The sequence below is a fragment of the Neoarius graeffei genome, chromosome 19, assembly GCF_027579695.1.
Source record: "Neoarius graeffei isolate fNeoGra1 chromosome 19, fNeoGra1.pri, whole genome shotgun sequence".
In the NCBI taxonomy this organism is placed as follows: Eukaryota; Metazoa; Chordata; class Actinopteri; order Siluriformes; family Ariidae; genus Neoarius; species Neoarius graeffei.
In genome coordinates, this window is record NC_083587.1 from 40,799,321 (window position 1) to 40,823,707 (window position 24,387).

Genomic DNA, 24,387 nt, shown 5'->3' on the forward strand with positions numbered 1-24,387 from the left:
GCTTGTCTGTGTGCGATGTACGGTTATTGGGTTATTACGAATCAAAATTTCTAGGTACTCCTTCTCTCCTTCTATAATAATAATAAGAAACACACAGAAGAATAATAGTTATGCGTGCCTAGGCACTGCATCACTAATGAGATGAGATGAGATAATATTATGGACTGTACGTTGTTTGCATGTCTGAGATAAGTAAATAAATAAATAAATAAAATTAACCCTCTGGGGTCTGAGGGTATTTTGGTATGCTCTGATTTTGTTGTCACTTTCAACAAATCCTAGCAGTATTTTCAAAGTCATATGATTTTTTTTGTATTCAGCACGAGTTCAGCTACAATAATATCTATGTATTATGTATGTCATGATTGTACTTTAAAAAATAACATATAAATGAAGATGTTGTAAAAAGCAGTTTTAAAACTGTGTTGGAATGTGTGAAAAAATGTTACCTTACCCATTATGACAAACTGTTTTGATCACTTGACATGATTCTGTTCAGTCTTAGGACTGTATCAAGCACAAAAACTTAAATCTGCTCCATTGATTTGGACAATTAACTGGCCATCAAAAAATGTATGTCCTATTGTTTTGGGATAAAGGGTTGGCAGTGGGAGGGGTATTCAATGAGAAGAGTAAAAAAAGCCCATTCCATTCAATGAGAAGAGTGAATACCCCTCCCACTGCCAACTCTTAATCCCATTGGGTCAAGTGATCAAAACAGTTAATCACAATGGGTAAGGTAATGTTTTTTTCACACATTCCAAAACAGTTCTAAAACTGCTTTTGACAACAGTTTCATTTATCTGGTATTTGACTTTATTTTGCTATATGACTCTTTTCAGTGCGTCTTGAAATTAACTCTTGTACTATTTTACTCAGTTCAGAGCCACAACCAACTCTGTTACACAATTACTCTGTAATTTTGCTCCCACTCTAACTCCAAATTTTACTCTCTAAACTCAAAATAGAGCAAAATTAACTATTTTTGAGGAAAATACTTTTAATTCTGGAAAAATTGCTCAGTTATGTTTCTATGTATGCACTTCAGCGCACGCATATCAATTGATATGCTCACAAGAAATAGAAGAAATATTTACACTTACTGGAATTGATCTTTGGCTGGATCGAGTCAAAGTAAAAAAAGGCTCATCATCAGTGTTGCAATTGCTCATCATCAGTGTCGCAGTTCTCAAGATTGAATTTAATTGCTATACTGAATCATGAATTGAGTCATGATTTGAATCATAAATTGAATCGCTTTCCTGGAATTGAATTGCTGTCCTGAATCATCCGAACTGCATAAAATCCACTTGCCATCTTGCAACAAGTTTTACCTCCAAATAGCCTAAACTATGGCTGACATATTTTATTTTGTTTATGGTGGGCATTCCTACCACAAAAGAGAAACCAATCGAAACCAAAAGAGTGAAAGTAATTATCATACTGTTACCATGTGAATAGTCTTTTATGAATGCGTTAGTGGGCGTTCAGCACTCCAACTCCGGTGTGACTGAGTAAGGTGACAAGTTTTATGTTTCATCTAATTTAGGTAATTTAAAAAATATATTATTTGGCAGGGCGGCACGGTGGTGTAGTGGTTAGTGCTGTTGCCTCACAGCAAGAAGGTCCGGATTTGAGCCCCGTGGCCGACGGGGGCCTTTCTGTGTGGAGTTTGCATGTTCTCCCTGTCTCCGCATGGGTTTCCTCTGGGTGCTCCGGTTTCCCCACAGTCCAAAGACATGCAGGTTAGGTTAACTGGTGACTCTAAATTGACCATAGGTGTGAATGTGAGTGTGAATGGTTGTCTGTGTCTATGTGTCAGCCCTGTGATGACCTGGCGACTTGTCCAGGGTGTACCCTGTCTTTCGCCCGTAGTCAGCTGGGATAGGCTCCAGCTTGCCTGTGACCCTGTAGAACAGGATAAAGCGGCTAGAGATAATGAGATGATGAGATATTATTTGGCAGTGGGCACATAGGAAAGTGTAATGTACAAAGTTTCTGTCCATATGTTTATCATGATAAAAACTCTATAACAGATCCTGATGTGGGTGGAGCACAGAAGCATGGCAGGTGAGGGTGGATGTTCACACATACACTATATTTTTGTTATTTTCTTTAGCTTTTCAGCTTTGCTCCTTCACCTATGTGTGCGTGCGCGCGCACACACACATCTGTGTTATGGTCGGGCGAGAGCTCTTCTCTGCTGTCCCCCTCCTTTTATGCTCAATCCCTGCAATAAACACACACACACACACATTAATTGACATCAGGCGTAATGACTTAGCCACTTACCTTCCTCGCCCCCGCCCTCCATTCACCAACTGCCGCTTGGCCACGCCCCCGTTGCCACAAACTTGCAAAGATATTTATCTAAATACATGACCTACTCATTCTAAACCTGCCGAGCTTTGCTGGCAAAGCTCTCGACCCCAGAGGGTTAAATAAAGTTTGGTGTTCCACAAGGTTCTGTCTTAGGCCCACTGCTTTTTTCTTTATATACAGTATGTTACCTCTGGGTAATATTATTCGTAAGCATGATATTAGCTTCCACTGTTATGCTGATGACACACAGTTGTATGTTTTAGCAAATCAGACAAGAGACACCAGCTTAATAAAACTGAGTAATGTGTAGAGGACATTAGACACTGGATGCTTATTAACTTCCTTCTCTGACAAGACAGAAGTACTCGTACGAGTAGCACATGCAGCTAGTTTTCTGATTACATAGTAACTCTGGATGGCCTTTCTGTTTCTTCATGTGCAGCAGCAAAAGACCTTGGGATGATCATTGACTCCCGTCTCATTTGAAACTCATATTGATAATATGACAAGGATAGCCTCCTTTCATTTCAGAAATATTGCTCAGATAAGAAATATAATGTCATTACATGATGCAGAAAAAAAACTAGTTCATGCCTTTGTTACCTGTAGGTTGGATTATTATAATGCCTTACTGTCTGGATGTTCCAATAAGGGCATAAACAAGCTCCAGTTAGTTCAAAACGCAGCAGCAAGAGTTCTTACTAGAACTAGAAGATATGACCATATCACCCCTATTGTATCCACATTGCACTGGCTCCCAATCAAATTTCATATTGATTATAAAATGCTACTTTTGGATGGATGATGATTTTCCGTTTCAGAAAATTGCCAATTCTGTTGTCTTTCCATTTTCTGTAATATATATATATATATATATATATATATATATATATATATATATATATATATATATATATATATATATATATATTTGAGAGAACATTGCCAACATGACTTGCATGATTGGGTAACCATGAAATTAGCGTGCACAGAGAGAACATTTACTTAATCATTTAGCTTATTATTTGCTCATTTTTTCATGTGAACATTTGTTAATTTAATTTAATACACATAATAAAAATGTTATTGTCCAAAAATGTAAAATAGTTTCAATTATTAATTACCACATTATATATGGAATGCTTTATGATGATACAATATATTAACATATTTTAAGTACTTTATGTTTCACTGATTTTTGGTGAAAAACAAATGCCATGTGACCTCATTAAGTGGATTAGCAACTACTAATGACTTTAGCAGCTACAGTTAGAATGCCTTTAGTAAATTCTTATGCCTATATCGAGGACGTGCTGCAAAGATGTTCTTAGTAAAGTTGCTCTTCAGACTCCTTACGAGTGAGTTGGGGAAAGCTACATAGAGAGACATCATTCATTGGTTAAGCGCATCTTTAAACTCACTCAGTAGCCCTAAAGTGGAACATTACTGGGAAACCCACCCATGAACTGATGACTGATGAAGAAACAGATGGAAGACCATTTCAACATGATTCACCTAGTCCGAGCCTCAGCATTGTGAGCTGCTTTGCATTTTCTGGGATGTCTTTTTTATCCAGTCAGTATGCACATTGATCATAAGCCCTGGTGAGATGTTGATAGTTTGTTGACAACCCATTTCCCCCTCCCCCCAAAAAACAAACAAACAAACAAACAAACAAACAAACAAACAAACAAACAAACAAACACCCTAAAACCCTCAGGTAGGTGTGTGGACTGAATTTCTCGGGTTTTGAAACTGGATGCTGACAAAAACCCATTTTCCATTTCAGAATGGCTGTTCTGTTTTGGGGTATAGTGGTTAGCACTGTCACCTCACAGCAAGAAGGTCCTGGGTTCGAGCCCAGTGGCCGGCGAGGGCCTTTCTGTGTGGAGTTTGCATGTTCTCCCTGTGTCTGCATGGGTTTCCTCCGGGTGCTCCGGTTTTCCCCACAGTCCAAAAACATGCAGGTTAGGCTAATTGGTGGCTCTAAATTGACTGTAGGTGTGAATGTGAGTGTGAATGGTTGTTTGTGTCAGCCCTGCGATGACCTGGCGACTTGTCCAGGGTGTACCCCACCTCTCACCCATAGTCAGCTGGGATAGGCTCCAGCTTGCCTGCGACCCTGTAGAACAGGGTAAGCGGCTACAGATAATGGATGGATGGATGTTTTGGACAAGCGATTCCACGATTTCTGCATTTTTTCCATGATCGTGGAAAATCATCACTACTATTGACCTATAAAGCATTGAATGGTCTTGCACCACAGTACCTGTGTGAATTTCTGGTCCTTTATGACCCGCCATGCCTACTTAGATCAAAAGGTACAGGCTATCTGCTGGTATGGTACCTCATATACAGTAGTGAAGGTTCCATCAGGAGGCAGAGCTTTTCCTTACAAAGCCCCACAGTTATGGAACAGCCTTCCAAGTAGTGTTCGAGAGTCATACACAGTCTCAGTGTTTAAGTCTAGGCTGAAAACATATCTGTTTAATCAAGCCTTTTGTTAATAGCTTTTTATTAGGTAAAGGAGTAGATCTGGAAGGTCCTCAGGCATAGAGTGTTCTGGTAAACTGGAATGTATGGATACTGTCATCCCCCACACACATGTTCATTTGGGTTTGTTGACAGTGTAGTGGCTGGCTGCTTTATGTCCTAGGGCTCCCTCATGACTGTGTTACCTTCTGGCTCTCCCCTTTCAGTTATGCTGTCATAATGAGTCTTGCCGGAGTCCCTTGCTTACTCATTCGTTAACATTGGACATACCCAACAACCTATCGCCCCCCCATGGCTCTTCCCTCTGTCTGTCAAGTTACATGTTGAACCTGAGACACCAGTGATGCTGACCTCTTCTGCTCCTTGGACCCGTCTAATCCATCCTTATCACATTGCTCCTGTGGAGGATGGCCCTATATGGACAGTCAAAAGTCACACTTGAAAGATGGCTCTGTACACTTACATTTTTTGCTGTGATGACTGAGGACTACAATTGACATGATAACTTGAGGACTGCAGTTGTCATAAACAGTTTTACACTCAAGTTTCTATCAATGAACAGTTGATAACTTCAACAAAACAGACTTCATGCTACAACTATAATGACTACAACTATAATGGTTACACAGTTGTACTTTATCATTGTATAGGACACAGTTATAGAAGCAAGTTATTTATAATCATGCGGCACGGTGGTGTATTGGTTAGCACTGTTGCCTCACAGCAAGAACGTTCTAGGTTCGAGCCCAGTGGCTGATGGGGACCTTTCTGTATGGAGTTTGCATGTTCTCCCCGTGTCTGCGTGGGTTTCCTCTCGGTTTCCCCCACAGTTCAAAGACATGCGGTTAGGTTAACACGGGACGGCTTTGGGCTGAAGTGCCCTTGAGCAAAGCACCTAACCCTCAACTGCTCCCGGGCACTGTACCATAGGTGCCCACTGCTTTGGGTATGTGTGTGTGTGTGTGTGTGTGTGTGTGTGTGTGTTCACTGCTTCAGATGAGTTCAATGCAGAGGACATATTTCAATGTGCTTGAGTGTGTATGTGACAAATAAAGGCTTCTTCTTCTATCTGTTATCACCCAAATGAGCATGGGTTCCCTTTTGGGTCTGGGTCCTCTCAAGGTTTCTTCCTCATGTCATCTGAAGGAGTTTTTCCTTGCCACCATTGTTCATCAGGGATAAATTCAGGATGAAATTCGCTCATGTTTCAAGTCTTTAATTTTCTGTAAAGCTGCTTTACGACAATGTCTGTTGTTAAAAGTGCTAGACAAATAAGCTTGACTTGACTTGATAGCCCCTTTGACACAGCCTGCTCAAGGCAGGAATCTTTCAGTTTTATTGTGCCTTGTGTTCTGCATAAAACATCCAAATGCTGAATGGGGGACCTGTGGTGTTTTGCCTCTGAACTGGAACCATAGAGAGTACGGTAACAGAGGTGGGATTGATATCTATGTAAAAGGGACAGTTGGCATTGCAGAACAGAGGTGTGATGTTTTTGACATGCTTCTGAGACCAGCGTGATTTCAAATGCCTCTGTCTACAGTCCATGTGCCTTTCTGCCTCAAATCACTTTGGACTTCTCTTCACTTTCTCCCCCAACATATTTTTGATCGCACAGCAACTTTGCTTGCATTGGAAGAGTGGTATAAATGTATGCGGTCACATTCTTCTCTGTTCCAGAGGCTGCCTCTTCTGTCAGTGCCTTGTTTGCTTCATTTTCTGATTCTCCTTCTGGTGGCTCGGTTACTTGCTTTAGTGACCATCGGATGTCTGCCAGAGTTCTTCCTGGCTCCAGTGCCTTTGAACAGTGGTTGAAATGGAACCATATTCATATTCCTCCCACGTTCACTGCAATTGTCCTGCCAAGGATGACTTTGAATGGTCCTGCTCTCCTCAGCTCATCTCACTTTCTCTTAAAGACCTTCATGTAGAACTGGGCTCCTGGTTCCACTGCTTGCACCTCCTCCTGGATTCTGCTGATCTTATAAATCTTATAGGTGAAACTTGATAAGGCGCATTTAACCAAATATTACGTGTGCTGTATGTATATTTTTGATCTTGTATGTATAATATTGACCCTGTGTTGATTAGAGAAAACAAAAACAAAACAATTTAAACTTGTGCACCAAATTCTTTTTTTTTAATTTCCTATTAAAGATGTATGTTGTACAATCATTTTGCAACAGAAAAGTAACAGTTCACAGAAATCATTGAAAGCCCAAATATTTCCATCACATTCAGGTCTGTGTATGTAACCTTCTGACAACAATTGTATATGTGACAAATAAATGCTTTCTTCTTCTGATACCATGTCTGCTTGTAGGGAGTGGCAGATGGAAAGATCTTTTCAGACTGCACTGTTTCTGCTCAGACCAGAGATGGTCTTTATTCTGGGAGATGTTTTCGATGAAGGCAAATGGAGCTCCACGAAGGTAAAGAAGTAGGATTGCATGGTCTGGAAGTTCAGCATCAGTTGCCTATGTGCACAGTCATAGTGTGTAATAACTAAAGCATACAACTGTAGATTTGGTCAATCTGTCATCTGTCATGAAAGAGTTCAACAGTTCAGGGAAAGATGCAGTTGTAAATTAAAAGTATTTATTCAGAAATCGGGCAGACAAATCTAAAACCTAAATCACTGTCTTAATCAGAGTCAGGCAAAATGTCAGGTAATGTACAAACAGAGTGACAGAGGCAGAGAGCAAAATACTATATTATGACATGACAGCACCAGCTTTTCCTTGGCCAAAGCATCTTTTTCTATCCTACACATGAACTGCATTTGCAAATAGATCCACTTTTGCCCTGCCAATTTAGCTGAACTACCTGCTTGTGAATTTGCCAATCCACAGGCCCAGGACTGTTCTGAGACTGCTATCCAGTTGCATAAGGCCTTAGTAGAGTCCGAAAATATGCATCCACTTCCATAGCTTGTGTGCACATTTCCACATCACTGGCATTCTTGTGCACCCTTGGTGGATGATGTTCCTGAGCATATGGAACTCCAGTTGAAGATATTTACATTTTTAAAATGCAAAATGGGTGTCAGTCCTGTGCACTGTGGCACGTGCACCTGAAAGCGCACCTTGGGCTGCGCGTGCGCCAAGTGGGCTCCAGCACGCGTGCCATGAACAAGGCGCACCTGAGCTCAATTAAGGAACTGTGTTTGCCTATTTAAGGACTGCGCTGATGCATTTGCATCTCGAAGTATTACGCTACGTTAAGTACGCATTACCGAGCCTTTCTACCCGTGTTTTTGTTTTCCTGGTCTCTTGATTCTTGTGCCTGTTTCTCGTTATTGTTCTCGCTTAGCCTTTGATGTTCTGTTTGCGCCTCGACCGACCCTTTGCCTGTTTTCATGTCTCTGATCTAGCCTGCTGATTTGGACTGTTTGCCTTTGTGTGTGTTACTTTGAAAAGTAACATTTTAAACAATATCTCAATGAACACAAACAATTTCCAAAATGTTGAAAAGACAAAGTTTAATATAACATCTGTTTAACTTTTATGTGAAAGTAAGGTCAATAATATAATTTAGATTACACATTTTTTCAGTTTTACTCAAATTAGGGTGGTGCAAAAATGAGTACACCCCACAACAAAAAGTACTACATCTAGTACTTTGTATGGCCTCCATGATTTTTAATGACAGCACCAAGTCTTCTAGGCATGGAATGAACAAGTTGGCGACATTTTGCAACATCAATCTTTTTCCATTCTTCAACAATGACCTCTTTTAGTGACTGCATGCTGGATGGAGAGTGATGCTCAACTTGTCTCTTCAGAATTCCCCATAGGTGTTCGATTGGGTTCAGATCAGGAGACATACTTGGCCACTGAATCACTTTCACCCTGTTCTTCTTCAGAAATCCAACAGTGGCCTTAGATGTGTGTTTAGTCATGTTGGAAAAGTGCATGATGACCAACGGCATGGAGTGATGGTAGCATCTTCTCTTTCAGTATAGAGCAATACATCTGTGAATTCATGATGCCATCAATGAAATGCAGCTCCCCGACATCAGCAGCACTCATGCAGCCCCACATAAGGACACTGCCACCACCATGTTTCACTGTAGGCACCATGCATTTTTCTTTGTATTCCTCACCTTTGCGACGCCATACAGTTTTGAAGCCATCAGTTCCAAAAACATTTATCTTGGTCTCATCACTCCAGAGTATAGAGTCCCAGTAGTCTTCATCTTTGTCAGCATGGGCCCTGGCCAAATCTAGGCGGGCTTTTTTGTGCCTGGGCTTTAGGAGAGGCTTCTTTTGTGGACGGCATCCATGCATGCCATTCCTCTGCAGTGTACGCCGTATTGTGTCATGGGAAATAGTCACCCCAGTTTGGCTTTCTACTTCTTTAGATAACTGCAGTGAACTTGCATGCCGATTTTCTTCAACCCTTCTCATCAGAAGACGCTCCTGTTGAGGTGTTAACTTCCGTGGACGACCTGGACGTCTCTGTGAGATGGTTGCAGTTCCATCTTTCTTAAATTTTTGTACCACTTTTGCTACAGTATTCTGACTGATAAGTAAAGCGTTGCTGATCTTCTTGTAGCCTTAACCTTTGTGGTGTAAAGAAATTATTTTCTTTGGGGAATTCTGAAGAGACAAGTTGAGCATCACTCTCCATCCAGCATCCAGTCACGAAAAGAGGTCATTGCTGAAGAATGGAAAAAGACTGATGTTGCAAAATGTCACCAACTTGTTCATTCCATGCCTAGAAGCACCATTTTTAATGGTGCTGTCATTAAAAATCATGGCGACCGTACAAAGTACTAGATGTAGTAGTTTTTGTTGTGGGGTGTACTCATTTTTGCACCACCCTAATTTGAGTAAAACTGAAAAAATGTGTAATCTAAATTATATTATTGACCTTACTTTCACATAAAAGTTAAACAGATGTTATATTAAACTTTGTCTTTTCAACATTTTGGAAATTGTTTGTGTTCATTGAGATATTGTTTAAAATGTTACTTTTCAAAGGGGGTGTACTCATTTACGCTGAGCACTGTATATGCACTTAATTAAACTGAACACTTCTGCACATACATCCGCCTCCCTCATGTACCTGACAGAATACTTCGCCGTACAACGGATGTAGCAGAAGCATTTCAGTATGCGATTTCACGCTGCTTCCAGGTTTCCCTGTCTCTGCCTCTCGCCTTGTATTTTCAGCTGAAGACTGACTGGAGTTCCCTGGCAATCTACTACGGAATATATCACCCTATGGGATTCAATCTGCAGTGTGATTTCTTCTGTGGGAATCTCCAAGAACCCAAGCCACCCAAACCCATCTGGGTAAGCTTCATACTAACATTTATTTCTGGATGAACACGCAGATGGGTGGATTACCTAATTCGTGTTGAGAACCCGTGTCTTCGAAGTTCACAGACTTTCTTTGCCATGCTCAAGCTCATTTTCGAATCATTCGTAAAGGAGGAACCCCATGAAAATTTTTGGGGAGGGGCAATTACGCCAGTGGCCGACTCAGTGGAGGAGGCCATCTCTCCAGAGCCCCCTCCAGTGGCTGATGTAGAGACAGCAGTGGAGGCTGTTGTTCCTGAGCCCCTCTTGGAGGCTGTCTCCCCGATTCTGGTTTCTCAGCCAGAACCAGTGCCAGTGTCTGCTCCAGAACCAGTGCCAGAGTCGGAGCCAGAGTCAGCGCCAGTGTCCACTCCAGAACCAGAGCCAGAGTCAGCACCAGTGTCAGCTCCAAAACCTATGCCAGTGTTGGAGTCATCTCCAGTGCCAGAGCCTGCGTCAGAGCCTACTCCAGTGCCAGAGCCAGCGTCAGATTCTGCGTCAGTGTCTGCACCAGATCCAGTGTCAGAACCTGTGCCAGAGCCAGCGCCAGAGTCAGCATCTGTGCCAGCTTCAGTGCCAATACCAGGGTTAAGGCCAGAACCTGAGCCTGTTCCTGAACCTGTGTTAGTGTGTTTGCCTCAATTTTTAATCTTAGCAGTGGGACTATACCTAGCTCATGGAAGATAGCACTGGTCCTTCCACTGTTAAAAGGTGGCGATCCCTCTATTTTAGATAACTACTGTCCCATTTCGAGGCTGTCTGTAACAGCTAAAGTTTTTGAATCTCTTGTAAATGAACAACTGAAGTGTTTTTTAACAGAAAATAATATTTTAAGTTCCTCACAATCAGGTTTTAGACAAGGCCACAGCACAATAACTGCAGTTACATCTGTTACAAATGATATCATCACTGCCTTGGATAACAAAAAATCATGTGCAGCACTTTTTGTTGACCTAACCAAAGCTTTTGACTCTGTAGACCATGGGCTTCTTTTACAGAGCCTGAAATGTATAGGTTGCAGTGATGGTGTATTGAACTGGTTCACTAATTATTTAACTGGGAGAACTCAGTGTGTGTCGATCGAAAATTATAATTCTAAATATCTACAGGTGAAGATGGGTGTTCCTCAAGGATCCATTTTGGGGCCCATTTTGTTTTCTATTTTTATTAATAATCTCGGTGCAGGCGTCACGGTGGTGTAGTGGTTAGCGCTGTCGCCTCACAGCAAGAAGGTCCGGGTTTGAGCCCCGTGGCCGGCGAGGGCCTTTCTGTGTGTAGTTTGCATGTTCTCCCCGTGTCCACCTGGGTTTCCTCCGGGTGCTCCGGTTTCCTTCACAGTCCAAAGACATGCAGGTTAGGTTAACTGGTGACTCTAAATTGACCGTAGTGAATGTGAGTGTGAATGGTTGTCTGTGTCTATGTGTCAGCCCTGTGATGACCTGGCGACTTGTCCAGGGTGTACCCCGCCTTTTGCCCGTAGTCACCTGGGATAGACTCCAGCTTGCCTGCGACCCTGTAGAACAGGATAAAGCGGCTAGAGATAATGAGATGAGATGAATCTCGGTGCAGGTTTAGAACCGGCTAAAGTTCACCTCTATGCAGATGATACAATTATCTACACTACAGCATCATCTGTTCAAAGGGCAGTAGATTCTTTACAGTCTTCTTTTAACACTCTGCAGGTCTCCCTTCTTAGGTTGAAATTGGTTTTGAATGCCAAAAAGACTAAATTTATGGTTTTAACACGCTCTCGATTAACTAACTCAAATTATGTTGTTTCAACACTAGATGGCAGTCATCTAGAGAGGGTTACCTGTTACAAATACCTAGGTATATGGCTTGACGACAAACTGTCCTTTGGCACCCACATAGATAGTCTCTTAAAAAAGCTAAAGCCAAAGTTAGGTTTTTATTTTCGTTTGAAAAAATGTTTTCCTTTTGCTGCCAGAAAGAAACTAGTTCAAAGTACTTTTATGGCAGTTATAGACTATGGTGATATAATATATATGCATGCTGGCACATCCCTTCTGAAAAAGTTGGATGTGGTGTACCATTCTGCCCTGTGCTTCATAACAGGGGCAAACGCAAGGACACATCACTGTAACCTTTATCATATGGTTCAGTGGACATCTCTGTCTATAAGAAGGAAAAGTCATATTTTAATATTTGTTGCAAAAGCTATCTTAGGTAAGTTGCCATTCTATATATCTAGTCTGCTTGTATGGCGTACTTACACTTATAGCACTCGTGCATCAGAGAAAATAATTTTTCAAATTCCAATGCCACAAACAGAACTTGGTAAAATAGCCTTCTGTGCTTGGAATGAGCTACAAAATACACTAAATCTTGTGACAATACTCTCTATTGCATTTTTTAAAAATTGTTTAAAGTCAGTACTTACAGAAGAGTGTCATTGTTTTTAATTAAGGCTACTGCTTCTTCATTTTATACTACTTATGTCTCATTTCTTTTTTTTTTACTCTGTGTTCTATGTGTGATTGTTGACTGTTTTGTCCTAATGTTTTGGTTTATGTTAGTCTGTATTTCTTGTATGAAACTTTTAAGTCGCTATCTTGGCCAGGACTCCCTGGAAGACGAGATATTGTATCTCAATGGGACCTTCCTGGTAAAACATGAGATAAATAAAAATAAATAAATAGAGGACATTGGAACGACCTCTGCCTCAGCTGGCCATGAAGACGTCTGTGTCGTCCCGTCGCCAGGTCCTAACCAGGACAGAGCTCGAGCCTGTACCTGAGCCAAGTCCACAGTCCGAAAGAGAGCCAAGTCCACAGTCCGAAAGAAAGTCAAGTCCAGAACTCAAGTCATCCCCAGAGTCCGAGTCCTCTCCTGAGCCCAAATACAGCCTGGAGCCTGAGTTGAAGATCGCTTCCTGCTCTGAGCCCAAACAAGTTCCTGAACTCCTACCTGAGTCTTCTTCAGAGCTTGAGCAAGAGTCCAGTCCAGAGCACAAGTTATCTCCAGAGCTTGAGCCCAGCCCGACATCCAAGCCCGTTCCAGAAATCCATCCTGAGTCATCTCCTGAGCTGAAGCGAGAGTCCAGCCCAAAGCGCAATTCATCTCCAGAGCTTGAATCCAGCCCGGAGCTTGAGGCCACCTTCAGTCCTGGAGCCGAGCCTAATCCTAGATTCAAGTCAGTTCCAGAGTGTGAGCATGATTCCAGCCCAGAACACAAGTCAAGTTTCTAGCACAAACCCACTCCTAGCCAAGAACCCAAGTCGTGTCCTGAGCCTGAGCCTGAATCCCCACCAGGTCCAAGTATTATGGATTCTCGCTCCCGGAGGGAGCCCTTTGGGAGGGGGTTCTGTCAGTCCTGCACGCTGTGGTGCGTGCACCTGAAGGTGCACCTCGGGCTGCATGCGCGCCAAGTGGACTTCAGCACGGATGCCATGAATAAGGCGCACCTGAGTTCAATTAATGAACTGTGTTTGCCTATTTAAGGACTGCGCTGATGCATTTGCATTGCGAAGTATTACGCTATGTTAAGTATGCATTACTGAGCCTTTCTACCCATGTTCTTGTTTTCCTGGTTTCTTGATTCTTGTGCCTGTTTCTCGTTATTGTTCTCCCTTAGCCTTTGCTGTTCTGTTTGTGCCTTGACCAACCCTTTTGCCTGTTTTCATGTCTCTGGTCTAGCCTGCCAATTTGGACTGTTTGCCTTTGTGTATATATATATATATATATATATATATATATATATATATATATATATATATATATGTATGTATGTGTATATGCACTTGATTAAACTGAACACTTCTGCACATACGTCCGCCTCCCTCACATACCTGACAATGGGGTGCATTTTGCTGCTGCTTTTTGAAATAAGATACCAGGCATGAAGATGTGTTGGACTGTCATGGAAGTTTCGGGGGGTTTTTTTTAAATTTTTTTTAAATTTCTTCTTCTTCTTTTGGCTGCTCCAGTTAGGGGTTGCCACAGCAGATCTGTTCCACATAATTTGATTTGACATAGCTTTGACAGTGGATGCTGTTCCTGACGCAACCCTCCCCAGTCCATCCGGGCTTGGGACCGGCGCTAAGTATGCACTGGTTTATATAATCTGAGTGGCTGGGTATTTTACCTAATCTGCATGTCTTTGAACTGTAGGGGAAACTGGAGCACCCAGAGGAAACCCATGCAGTCACTGTGAGAACATGCAAACTCCACACAGAAAGGACGCTGTCAACCCTGAGGTTCGAACCCAGAACCCTCTTGCTGTGAGGTGACAGGGCTAACCACTGCACCACCGTGGCACCCACTTTTTTTTTTAGTCATGGCTAGTTCCATTACACTCTGTGGAAAGCACTACAGCTCAATCATAATAATAAGTTACATTTTTATAGCGCCTTTCTCAAACTCAAGGTAACTTTACATAGGTCAAAGAAAACAGAACACACGCACAAAAAAATCGTTGCTCAAGAGTGGTAAGTTTATGCAGTGGTGGAGGAGAAGTGTTTATGAAACAGAAAGGTTTTGAGATGAAATTTGAAGAAAGGAAGGGAAGAGCAGTCATGGAGGGGTTGAGGGAGGGAATTCCAGAGCTTGGGGGCCATGGCGCTGGAGGACCTGCCATCCAAGGAAGAGAGTCTGGTGTGGGGCACAGCAAGGAGATTATGGCTAGAGGATCTGAGAGAGCAGGATGGCGTGTAAGGGGTCAGAATGTCACAGATGTAAGGAGGAGCAAGGTTATGGAGGACTTTGAAGGTGAGTAGTTCAATTTTATACTTAATACGGGACAGGACAGGTAGCCAGTGAAGCTCAGAAAGAATGGGGGTGATATGAGCAGATCAGTTGGTATGGGTGAGGAGTCTCACTGCAGAGTTCTGAATGTATTGTAGTCTATGAAGGGATCTAGTAGGGAGGCCAATGAAAAGGGAGTTGCAATAATCTAGGCGGGACATAATGAAGGAGTGGACCAAAGTTTGAGCATCACTAGTGGAAAGAAAGGGGCAAAGGTGGGCAATGTTCTGGAGGTAGAAGAAAGCAGTCTTGGTGAGGGATTTAATGTGGGGATCAAAGTTGAGTGAGGGGTCAAGCAATATTCCAAGGTTTTTGACAACAGGTGAAGATTTAACAAGTGCACCATCGATGTTAAGACTATATAAATGATGTTCTTAGCAGAACAAATCCCGGATCCAGGAACATCTGTTGAAAATCTGGGCAATTTGATAGATAATAATCCTTTTTCAATGTTCCTCACAGCAGTGGAAGAAAAATAAATTGTTGATATTGTTGGGAAATGTATGAAGAAAAAATCTACCGACTGTGATGACACTGACATGATGATATTGAAAAATGTTATTTATGGAATATCCAAACCATTCACATATATATACAGTGGTGCTTGAAAGTTTGTGAACCCATTAGAATTTTCTATATTTCTGCATAAATATGACCTAAAACATCATCAGATTTTCACACAAGTCCTAAAAGTAGATAAAGAGAACACAGTTAAACAAATGAGACAAAAATATTATACTTGTTAATTTATTTATTGAGGAAAATGATCCAATATTACATATCTGTGAGTGGCAAAAGTATGTGAACCTTTAGGATTAGCAGTTAATTTAAAGATGAAATTAGAGTCAGGTGTTTTCAATCAATGGGATGACAATCAGGTGTAAGTGGGCACCCTGTTTTATTTAAAGAACAGGGATCTATCAAAGTCTGATCTTCACAACACATGTTTGTGGAAGTGTATCATGGCACGAACAAAGGAGATTTCTGATGACCTCAGAAAAAGTGTTGTTGATGCTCATCAGGCTGGAAAAGGTTACAAAATCATCTCTAAAGAGTTTGGACTCCACCAATCCACAGTCAGATAGATTGTGTACAAATGGAGGAAATTTAAGACCATTGTTACCTTCTCCAGGAGTGGTCGACCAACAAAGATCACTCCAAGAGCAAGGCGTGTAATAGCCGGCGAGGTCACAAAGGACCCCAGGGTAACTTCTAAGCAACTGAAGGCCTCTCTCATATTGGCTAATGTTAAATGTTCATGAGTCCACCATGAGGAGAACACTGAACAACAATGGTCTGTATGGCAGGGTTGCAAGGAGAAAGCCACTGATCTCCAAAAAGAACATTGCTGCTCATCTGCAGTTTGTTAAAGATCACATGGACAAGGCAGAAGGCTATTGGAAAAATGTTTTGTGGACGGATGAGATCAAAATAGAACTTTTTGGTTGAAATGAGAAGCGTTATGTTTGGAGAAAGGAAAACACTGCATTCCAGCATAAGAACCTGATCCCATCTGTGAAACATGGTGGTGGTAGTATCATGGTTTGGGCCTGTTTTGCTGCATTTGGGCCAGGACGGCTTGCCATCATTGATGGAACAATGAATTCTGAACTATACCAGTGAATTCTAAAGGAAAATGTCAGGACATATGTCCATGAACTGAATCTCAAGAGAAGGTGGGTCATGCAGCAAGACAACGACCCGAAGCACACAAGTCGTTCTACCAAAGAATGGTTAAAGAAGAATAAAGTTAATGTTTTGGAATGGCCAAGTCAAAGTCCTGACATTAATCCAATCGAAATGTTGTGGAAGGACCTGAAGCAAGTAGCTCATGTGAGGAAACCCACCAACATCCCAGAGTTGAAGCTGTTCTGTACGGAGGAATGGGCTAAAATTCCTCCAAGCCAGTGTGCAGGACTGATCAACAGTTACCGGATACGTTTAGTTGCAGTTATTGCTGCACAAGTGGGCCACACCAGATACTGAAAGCAAAGGTTCACATACTTTTGCCACTCACAAATATGTAATATTGGACAATTTCCCTCAATAAATAAATGACCAAGAATAACATTTTTGTCTCATTTGTTTAACTGGGTTCTCTTTATCTACATTTAGGACTTGTGTGAAAATTTGATGATGTTTTAGGTCATATTTATGCAGAAATATAGAAAATTCTAAAGGGTTCACAAACTTTCAAGCACCACTGTATGTAATTTGTCATTTCTAACTGGTACATTTCCAAACAGAATGAAAACAGCAAAAGTCATTCCTCTGTACAAATATGGGAGCAAATACCACTTCACAAACTACAGACCTGTCTCACTACTTCCGCAATTCTCCAAAATTCTCGAAAAACTTTTCAATAACTGATTGGATAAATTCATTGACAAACAAACTACTCAGTGACAGTCAATATGGATTTAGAGTGTATAGATCAACATCACTGGCTTTAATAGAATCTCATCTCATCTCATTATCTCTAGCCTCTTTATCCTTCTACAGGGTCGCAGGCAAGCTGGAGCCTATCCCAGCTGACTACGGGCGAAAGGCGGGGTACACCCTGGACAATTCGCCCGGTCATCACAGGGCGGCTTTAATAGAATTAGTTGAAGAAATCACCAATTCCATAGAGCAGAAAAAACATGCAGTTGGAATATTCATTGATTTAAGGAAAGCATTTGATACAATAAATCACGACATATTAATAAAAAAACTGGAACGATATGGCATCAGGGGTATAATTTTAAACTGGGTTAAAAGCTACTTAAGCAACAGGAGACAATTTGTGAAGCTGGGAGATTGTTCTTCCTCATGTTTGGACATAACTTGTGGTGTCCCCCAGGGGTCAGTGTTAGGACCAAATTTTTTTATACTATATATCAACGACATATGTAGTGTATCTAAAGTAATGAAGCTTGTCTTGTTTGCTGATGATACAAATATCCTCTTTTCTGGTGATAATTTAATGGAACTATTGCAGGAGATCACAACAGAAATAAGTAAGTTAATAATATGGTTCAACAGTAACAAATTATCATTAAACTTGAACAAATCCAAAGTAATATTATTTGGTAACAACAAAACAAACACACAAATAAATATTCAAATAGATGGGGTTATTATAGAAAGAGTTAAGGAAATCAAATTTCTTGGAACAACTATTGATGAAAAACTCAGCTGGAAACCACATATAAAAAACATACAATCCAAAGTATCAAGAAGTATTACAATATTAAACAAAGTCAAACAGTTTCTAGATCACAGTTCACTCCGGATTCTTTAGTGTTCCCTCGTTTCACCTTATTTAAGTTACTGTGCAGAGGTCTGGGGCAATAATTACAAAAATACAATGCATTCATTATTCATTCTCCAAAAAAGGGCAATAAGGATTATACACAACGCTGGTTACCGGGATCATACAAATACATTATTCTTACAGTCAGAAATACTGAAATTTGCAGATATGGTAGACTTTCAAATGGGACAAATATTATTCAAAGCAAACAATAATCAACTACCACGTAATATTCAAAAACTGTTCACTGAAAGAGAAGGGAGTTATAATTTAAGGGGTTTATTTAAATTAAAAAATTATAGGGTGCGCACAACCAAGAAAAGTTTTTGTATTTCTGTTTGTGGGGTGAAGCGGTGGAACAGTTTGAATGAGGAGCTCAAGGGATGTTCAGACATGAAGCGTTTTAAAAAGATGTACAAAAATTTGATTTTCACAAGGTATAAGGATGAAGGGGATTAATCATAACTGGCTGTTTTACTGTGTTTTTTTTATTTTGTTCTTTTTTTGAGTCATTGTCTGTTTGTTTTGATTTTATTTTGTTCTTATCCATTGTGAGCATGGTATTAGTAGTAAACTTATGTGTAGACATATGGATATACATATATAATTAATTATATGATATAGTCATAGAGAATTGATATCTGAATACTTGAAGTAATAATTAATATACAGTGTATGGATGTGTATATGTATGTATGTAGCAGGGCTTTACATTAACTTTTTTACTCACTGGCCACTGTGGCTAGTGGTTCTCCCGAGTCACTAGGCATTCAGCCTTTTCACTAGCCACAATTGTGTTGCCAGGAAATCACAGTTTTTTCTTCACCATGATACGTTAAAGTTCGGAAGATCTAGATTTAATTATGAATGGCAGCGTATAATGTAGCACTCAAGTATTCAGTGCTGTTAAGGTAGCTCCCTATATGAAAACATGCAACCAATTCAGACAAAAATATAAACAGAGTATTCTGTTTATTGAACTCAAATTCAAGCCCCTTACAATATGAAATATCATATAATATGAAAAATAACATTCAGTACAACTGAACTGATTCTAATATTAAAAGTCCAATTCAAAACATTTATCATTGAAAAACATTTGATGTTTTGATATGCAAGTATTGTGTATTATCAAGTATTATTATGTATATCATGTATTATCTATTAATAGTGTGTGCGTGTGTGAACATGTGTAGAGAGAGACATTAAATGTCCTCATTACATTTATCATCAGATGAGTCTGAATGGTCCATGAAAAATGGTCTTCGTGACCTGAGGCTTCCAGCAGGCCATAAGTTGATAGCTGGGGCGGGATCAACTTCTTTCCAATCACATGAACGTTTCTAAACAGCAGCTCCATCCTCTCCAGCTCAGCCGACTTCATGACAGCCAGGAACTTGAAAGCAATGCTGTCCTGTAGTGAACCAGCTGTCTTCGCCTGTTTTGATGTTATAGTACCTATGTGTGCATTTGACTTTTCGTGGTCCTTTATAGTTTCGAGTTTAAAATTGCTGGTGCCTGTCTTTGCCATACTTTCTACAGTCTTCACAGTACATGGTATTTTCGGTTTTGCTATGAACTAGCCGATCTCACCTGAACTTCCATTGGTCATTGAACTGTCTTATCTTCCTATTAGCGTCTTGTTCATCTCCATGGCCGTAGCCAGCTATGAGGCCACCGAGGTCTGGACCTTGGTCATTTTTAAGAGCTGAAAATACATTTGTACGCTAAATATTCAACTGGATAAAAAAATAAAGAATAACATTAAAACGTCTCCATAAAAAGTGCATTGTTAATTATATTAAACATTAATTCTGTCTTCTGTGTCTGTTTCGTGCGCATGGCTCTGAGACCAAGAACACAAAAGCGAATGAGCACGCAACTCAGAGGAGGAATGCAGTGCAACAGACACGTTTTTTTCATGGTAACCATCAGCGCACTTTCATGAAGCTGTTAAATTTACATTTTTGAAGCAGCACAGTTGTAGCCTGCCTTGTTTGTGATTTTAAAAATAAATCATTCGATAAGCCAAAACAATAGAGTGGAAAGTTTCAACTTATGTTTGCCTGGGATAACTTTGCCTAAAACATGGTGGTGTATACTGATTTTTTTTTTCACAGAATTTTTTTTTTTTGTGTAGTTGCAATGGATGCCAGATTGTTAATGTATCTTAGTTACATAGGCTACATGGTTAAGGTATATTTGTCCTTATTGCTTGGGCCAGATCAAATCATTAAACAAGCTTAAATTATTCTTACTCTTGCCACATACATGATTTTTTTTTTTTTCAAAACTGATGATATTCAAGCCCTGTGGTGACCTGGTGACTTGTCCAGGGTGTACCCCACCTTTCGCCCGTAGTCAGCTGGGATAGGCTCCAGCTCGCCTGCGACCCTGTAGAACAGGATAAAGTGGCTAGAGATGATGAGATGATATTCAGTTCAAACACCATTAAAAGTAATTTCAGGAATAGATCTCTTGTGTGGCGTGTAATTCACCCCTCTCATTTAAATACAGTGGTGCTTGAAAGTTTGTGAACCCTTTAGAATTTTCTATATTTCTGCATAAATATGACCTAAAACATCATCAGATTTTCACACAAGTCCTAAAAGTAGATAAAGAGAACACAGTTAAACAAATGAGACAAAAATATTATACTTGGTCATTTATTTATTCAGGAAAATGATCCAATATTACATATCTGTGAGTGGCAAAAGTATGTGAACCTCTAGGATTAGCAGTTAATTTGAAGGTGAAATTAGAGTCAGGTGTTTTCAATCAATGGGATGACAATCAAGTGTGAGTGGGCACCCTGTTTTATTTAAAGAACAGGGATCTATCAAAGTCTGATCTTCACAACACATGTTTGTGGAAGTGTATCATGGAATGAACAAAGGAGATTTCTGAGGACCTCAGAAAAAACGTTGTTGATGCTCATCAGGCTGGAAAAGGTTACTAAACCATCTCTAAAGAGTTTGGACTCCACCAATCCACAGTCAGACAGATTGTGTACAAATGGAGGAAATTCAAGACCATTGTTACCCTCCCCAGGAGTGGTCGACCAACAAAGATCACTCCAAGAGCAAGGCGTGTAATAGTCAGCGAGGTCACAAAGGACCCCAGGGTAACTTCTAAGCAACTGAAGGCCTCTCTCACATTGGCTAATGTTAATGTTCATGAGTCCACCATCAGGAGAACACTGAACAACAATGGTGTGCATGGCAGGGTTGCAAGGAGAAAGCCACTACTCACCAAAAAGAACATTGCTGATCATCTGCAGTTTGCTAAAGATCATGTGGACAAGCCAGAAGGCTATTGGAAAAATGTTTTGTGGACGGATAAGACCAAAATAGAACTTTTTGGTTTAAATGAGAAACGTTATGTTTGGAGAAAGGAAAACACTGCCTTCCAGCATAAGAACCTTATCCCATCTGTGAAACATGGTGGTAGTAGTCTCATGGTTTGGGCCTGTTTTGCTGCATCTGGGCCAGGACGGCTTGCCATCATTGATGGAACAATGAATTCTGAATTATACCAGTGAATTCTAAAGGAAAATGTCAGGACATCTGTCCATGAATTGAATCTCAAGAGAAGGTGGGTCATGCAGCAAGACAACGACCCTAAGCACACAAGTTGTTCTACCAAAAAATGGTTAAAGAAGAATAAAGTTAATGTTTTGGAATGGCCAAGTCAAAGTCCTGACCTTAATCCAATCGAAATGTTGTGGAAGGACCTGAAGTGAGCAGTTCATGTGAGGAAACCCACCAACATCCCAGAGTTGAAGCTGTTCTGTATGGAGGAATGGGCTAAGATTCCTCCAAGCCGGTGTGCAGGACTGATCAACAGTTACCGGAAACGTTTAGTTGCAGTTATTGCTGCACAAGGGGGTCACACCAGATACTGAAAGCAAAGGTTCACATACTTTTGCCACTCACAGATATGTAATATTGGATCATTTACCTCAATAAATAAATGAGCAAGTATAATATTTTTGTCTCATTTGTTTAACTGGGTTCTCTTTATCTACTTTTAGGACTTGTGTGAAAATCTGGTGATGTTTTAGGTCATATTTCTGTAGAAATATAGAAAATTCTAAAGGGTTCACAAACTTTCAAGCACCACTGTATGTTGAACATTTTTCGGCGCGCGCCTTGTGCATTATGGACCCCAGTGATTTTAAAATGCTGCTCCGGCCCTGATAATCTCTGCCCCTTTTTCCCTGAGCAGCAGGGTTTGAAACTCCAGCTATATGCCGCCACATAGTGCACTTGTCAGTCGTCAGCAACTTTGTTGCTTCGTTCATTAACCGCAGGTGACCGTATCATTGATTTTATCTGAGACGTTAACAAACGTTCTAAACAATTCTAATGCCGCTTTTCCACTACAAACGCGGCTGAGTTGGGCTGAGCCGTGCCGTGCTGAGTTGGGCTGAGTCGAGCTGAGCGGGGCTGTTGGAGTTGCATTTCGACTACAACCGCGCTGAACCGTGCTGGCTGGAAATGGGTGGACACATTGGGTGGAGTTAGCGAAAGTGGGTGGACGTCACGTGATGTCGTTAAGCAGCGCAAACAGTGACATCAGTGATCTTTTAAGCGGTAGTCTCACGACCCGAATAGTAAACAATAAACATGGAGGACATGGAGTCGTTAGTGTTGCTGGTCTTGGTGCTGTGGCTTGTTGTCACCGACAACGCCAACAGATACTGGCAAGAGCGTATAGATGAGGCGAGGCGCATAAGGCTTCAGAAATTCTCGTAATTCGTAATTATTCTTCTTCCGGGTTTACGGTGTTTACAGATCCCAGTGTGCTCACGGGGCGTGTGTGGGCATGTGAGGACACTCCTCCTCACCAATCAGTGCACAGGGGAGTGTCTGCTCACGCCCCCAGCCTCACTCGGCTCGCTTTGGCTCGCTTCAGCCCCACTCCAAAACGGTGCGAGTTTTAGGGGCTAAGCAGGGCTGAAGCGAGCCGAGTCGTGCTGTTCTTTGGTAGTCGAAACGCGAGCCGTGTCGGGCTGAAGTGAGCTGAAGCGAGCTGAAGTGAGCTGAAAAAGGGTAGTGGAAAAGGGCCATAACATGTTGTCAGAATGTTTATGCAGGTGCTCATGGGAGTTGTAGGCGTGTAATATTACATTGCAACGTGTTTATTATATCAGATGCCTTCAGAGAAAACTACAATTAAAATATATTGTCATACCACAGAATAAACCACCCGCCAAAGTGGCTAGTGGGACTAAAGTCATTACCTGCCAAAGCCAAATTTTACCTGCATTTGGCGGGTGGGAGGGTGCTAATGTAAAGCCCTGGTATATAAGGAAGCTAAATAATCAATTTATATTGACTTACGAAGAGGGGTGGGATTAAATAAGTTTTTACTTCAGCCCACTCCTTTTCGGACATGTAAACTCAAAACTGCTTAATGCATCCTTGTTTGTATTTTTGTTTTGTTTTCTTTTGTTTTGATTTTGATATTATATTATTATTACCTATAGTATTTAAGTCAAGTCAATTTATTTATACAGCACATTTAAAAAAACAACAGGAGTTGACCCAAAGTGCTTTTACAGGCATAACTAGTAATAAACTTAAAAACATAGCCTAGCTAGGCTTATAGCTCAGAGCTGAGGCATCACAGAATTACAGCTGGAATAAATACATAAGAGAATATATAATAACAACAATGATAATAGTATGTGAACAGATAATAATAAAAGCAGTGCAAAGTTGTAAAAAAGGAAAAATCACTAATAAAAAAAATTATGGTTTATTTTCTAATTTAGTGGCTTTTTACGTGTTCTTGTTGCAAATGCTGTTTTGCTTTTCTTGTTTTTCTGTTTATTTATTCATTGTTTGTTTACATGTTCGAAATAAAGATAAAGATAAAAAAAGATAAGACTAAAGCTAGAAGATTTGGACAATGGAGATTTGGGGCTGATAAGCATGATTTCTGTTTTATCTGTGTTAAGTTTTATGAAAATTATTCTGCATCCACAACTTTAGGTCTGATAGACAGTCATTGAGGGAACTTGGAGGGGGGTCAGTGGGGGAGGATGTGGTGAGATATAATTAAATGTCACCAGCATAGCAATGGAAGTGAAGACCACAGTTACGAATAATTTGGCCAAGGGGGAGGATGTATATAAGGAAGAGGAGGGGCCCAAGAACAGACCCCTGGGGGACACCACAAGTAACAGGGGACATGGAGGAC

The 24,387-nt window shown here is 40.8% G+C and overlaps 1 protein-coding gene across 1 annotated transcript in view; it reads left to right on the plus strand.

Annotated features, from left to right (window-relative positions):
* The window catches only part of mppe1 (metallophosphoesterase 1), a 170,869-nt gene that overhangs the window by 67,527 nt on the left and 78,955 nt on the right, over positions 1-24,387 (plus strand). Inside the window, exon 2 of the mRNA XM_060900896.1 lies at positions 7,139-7,247. Within this exon, the coding sequence (XP_060756879.1) occupies positions 7,139-7,247 (109 nt within the window). The remainder of the gene's footprint in view (positions 1-7,138; positions 7,248-24,387) is intronic.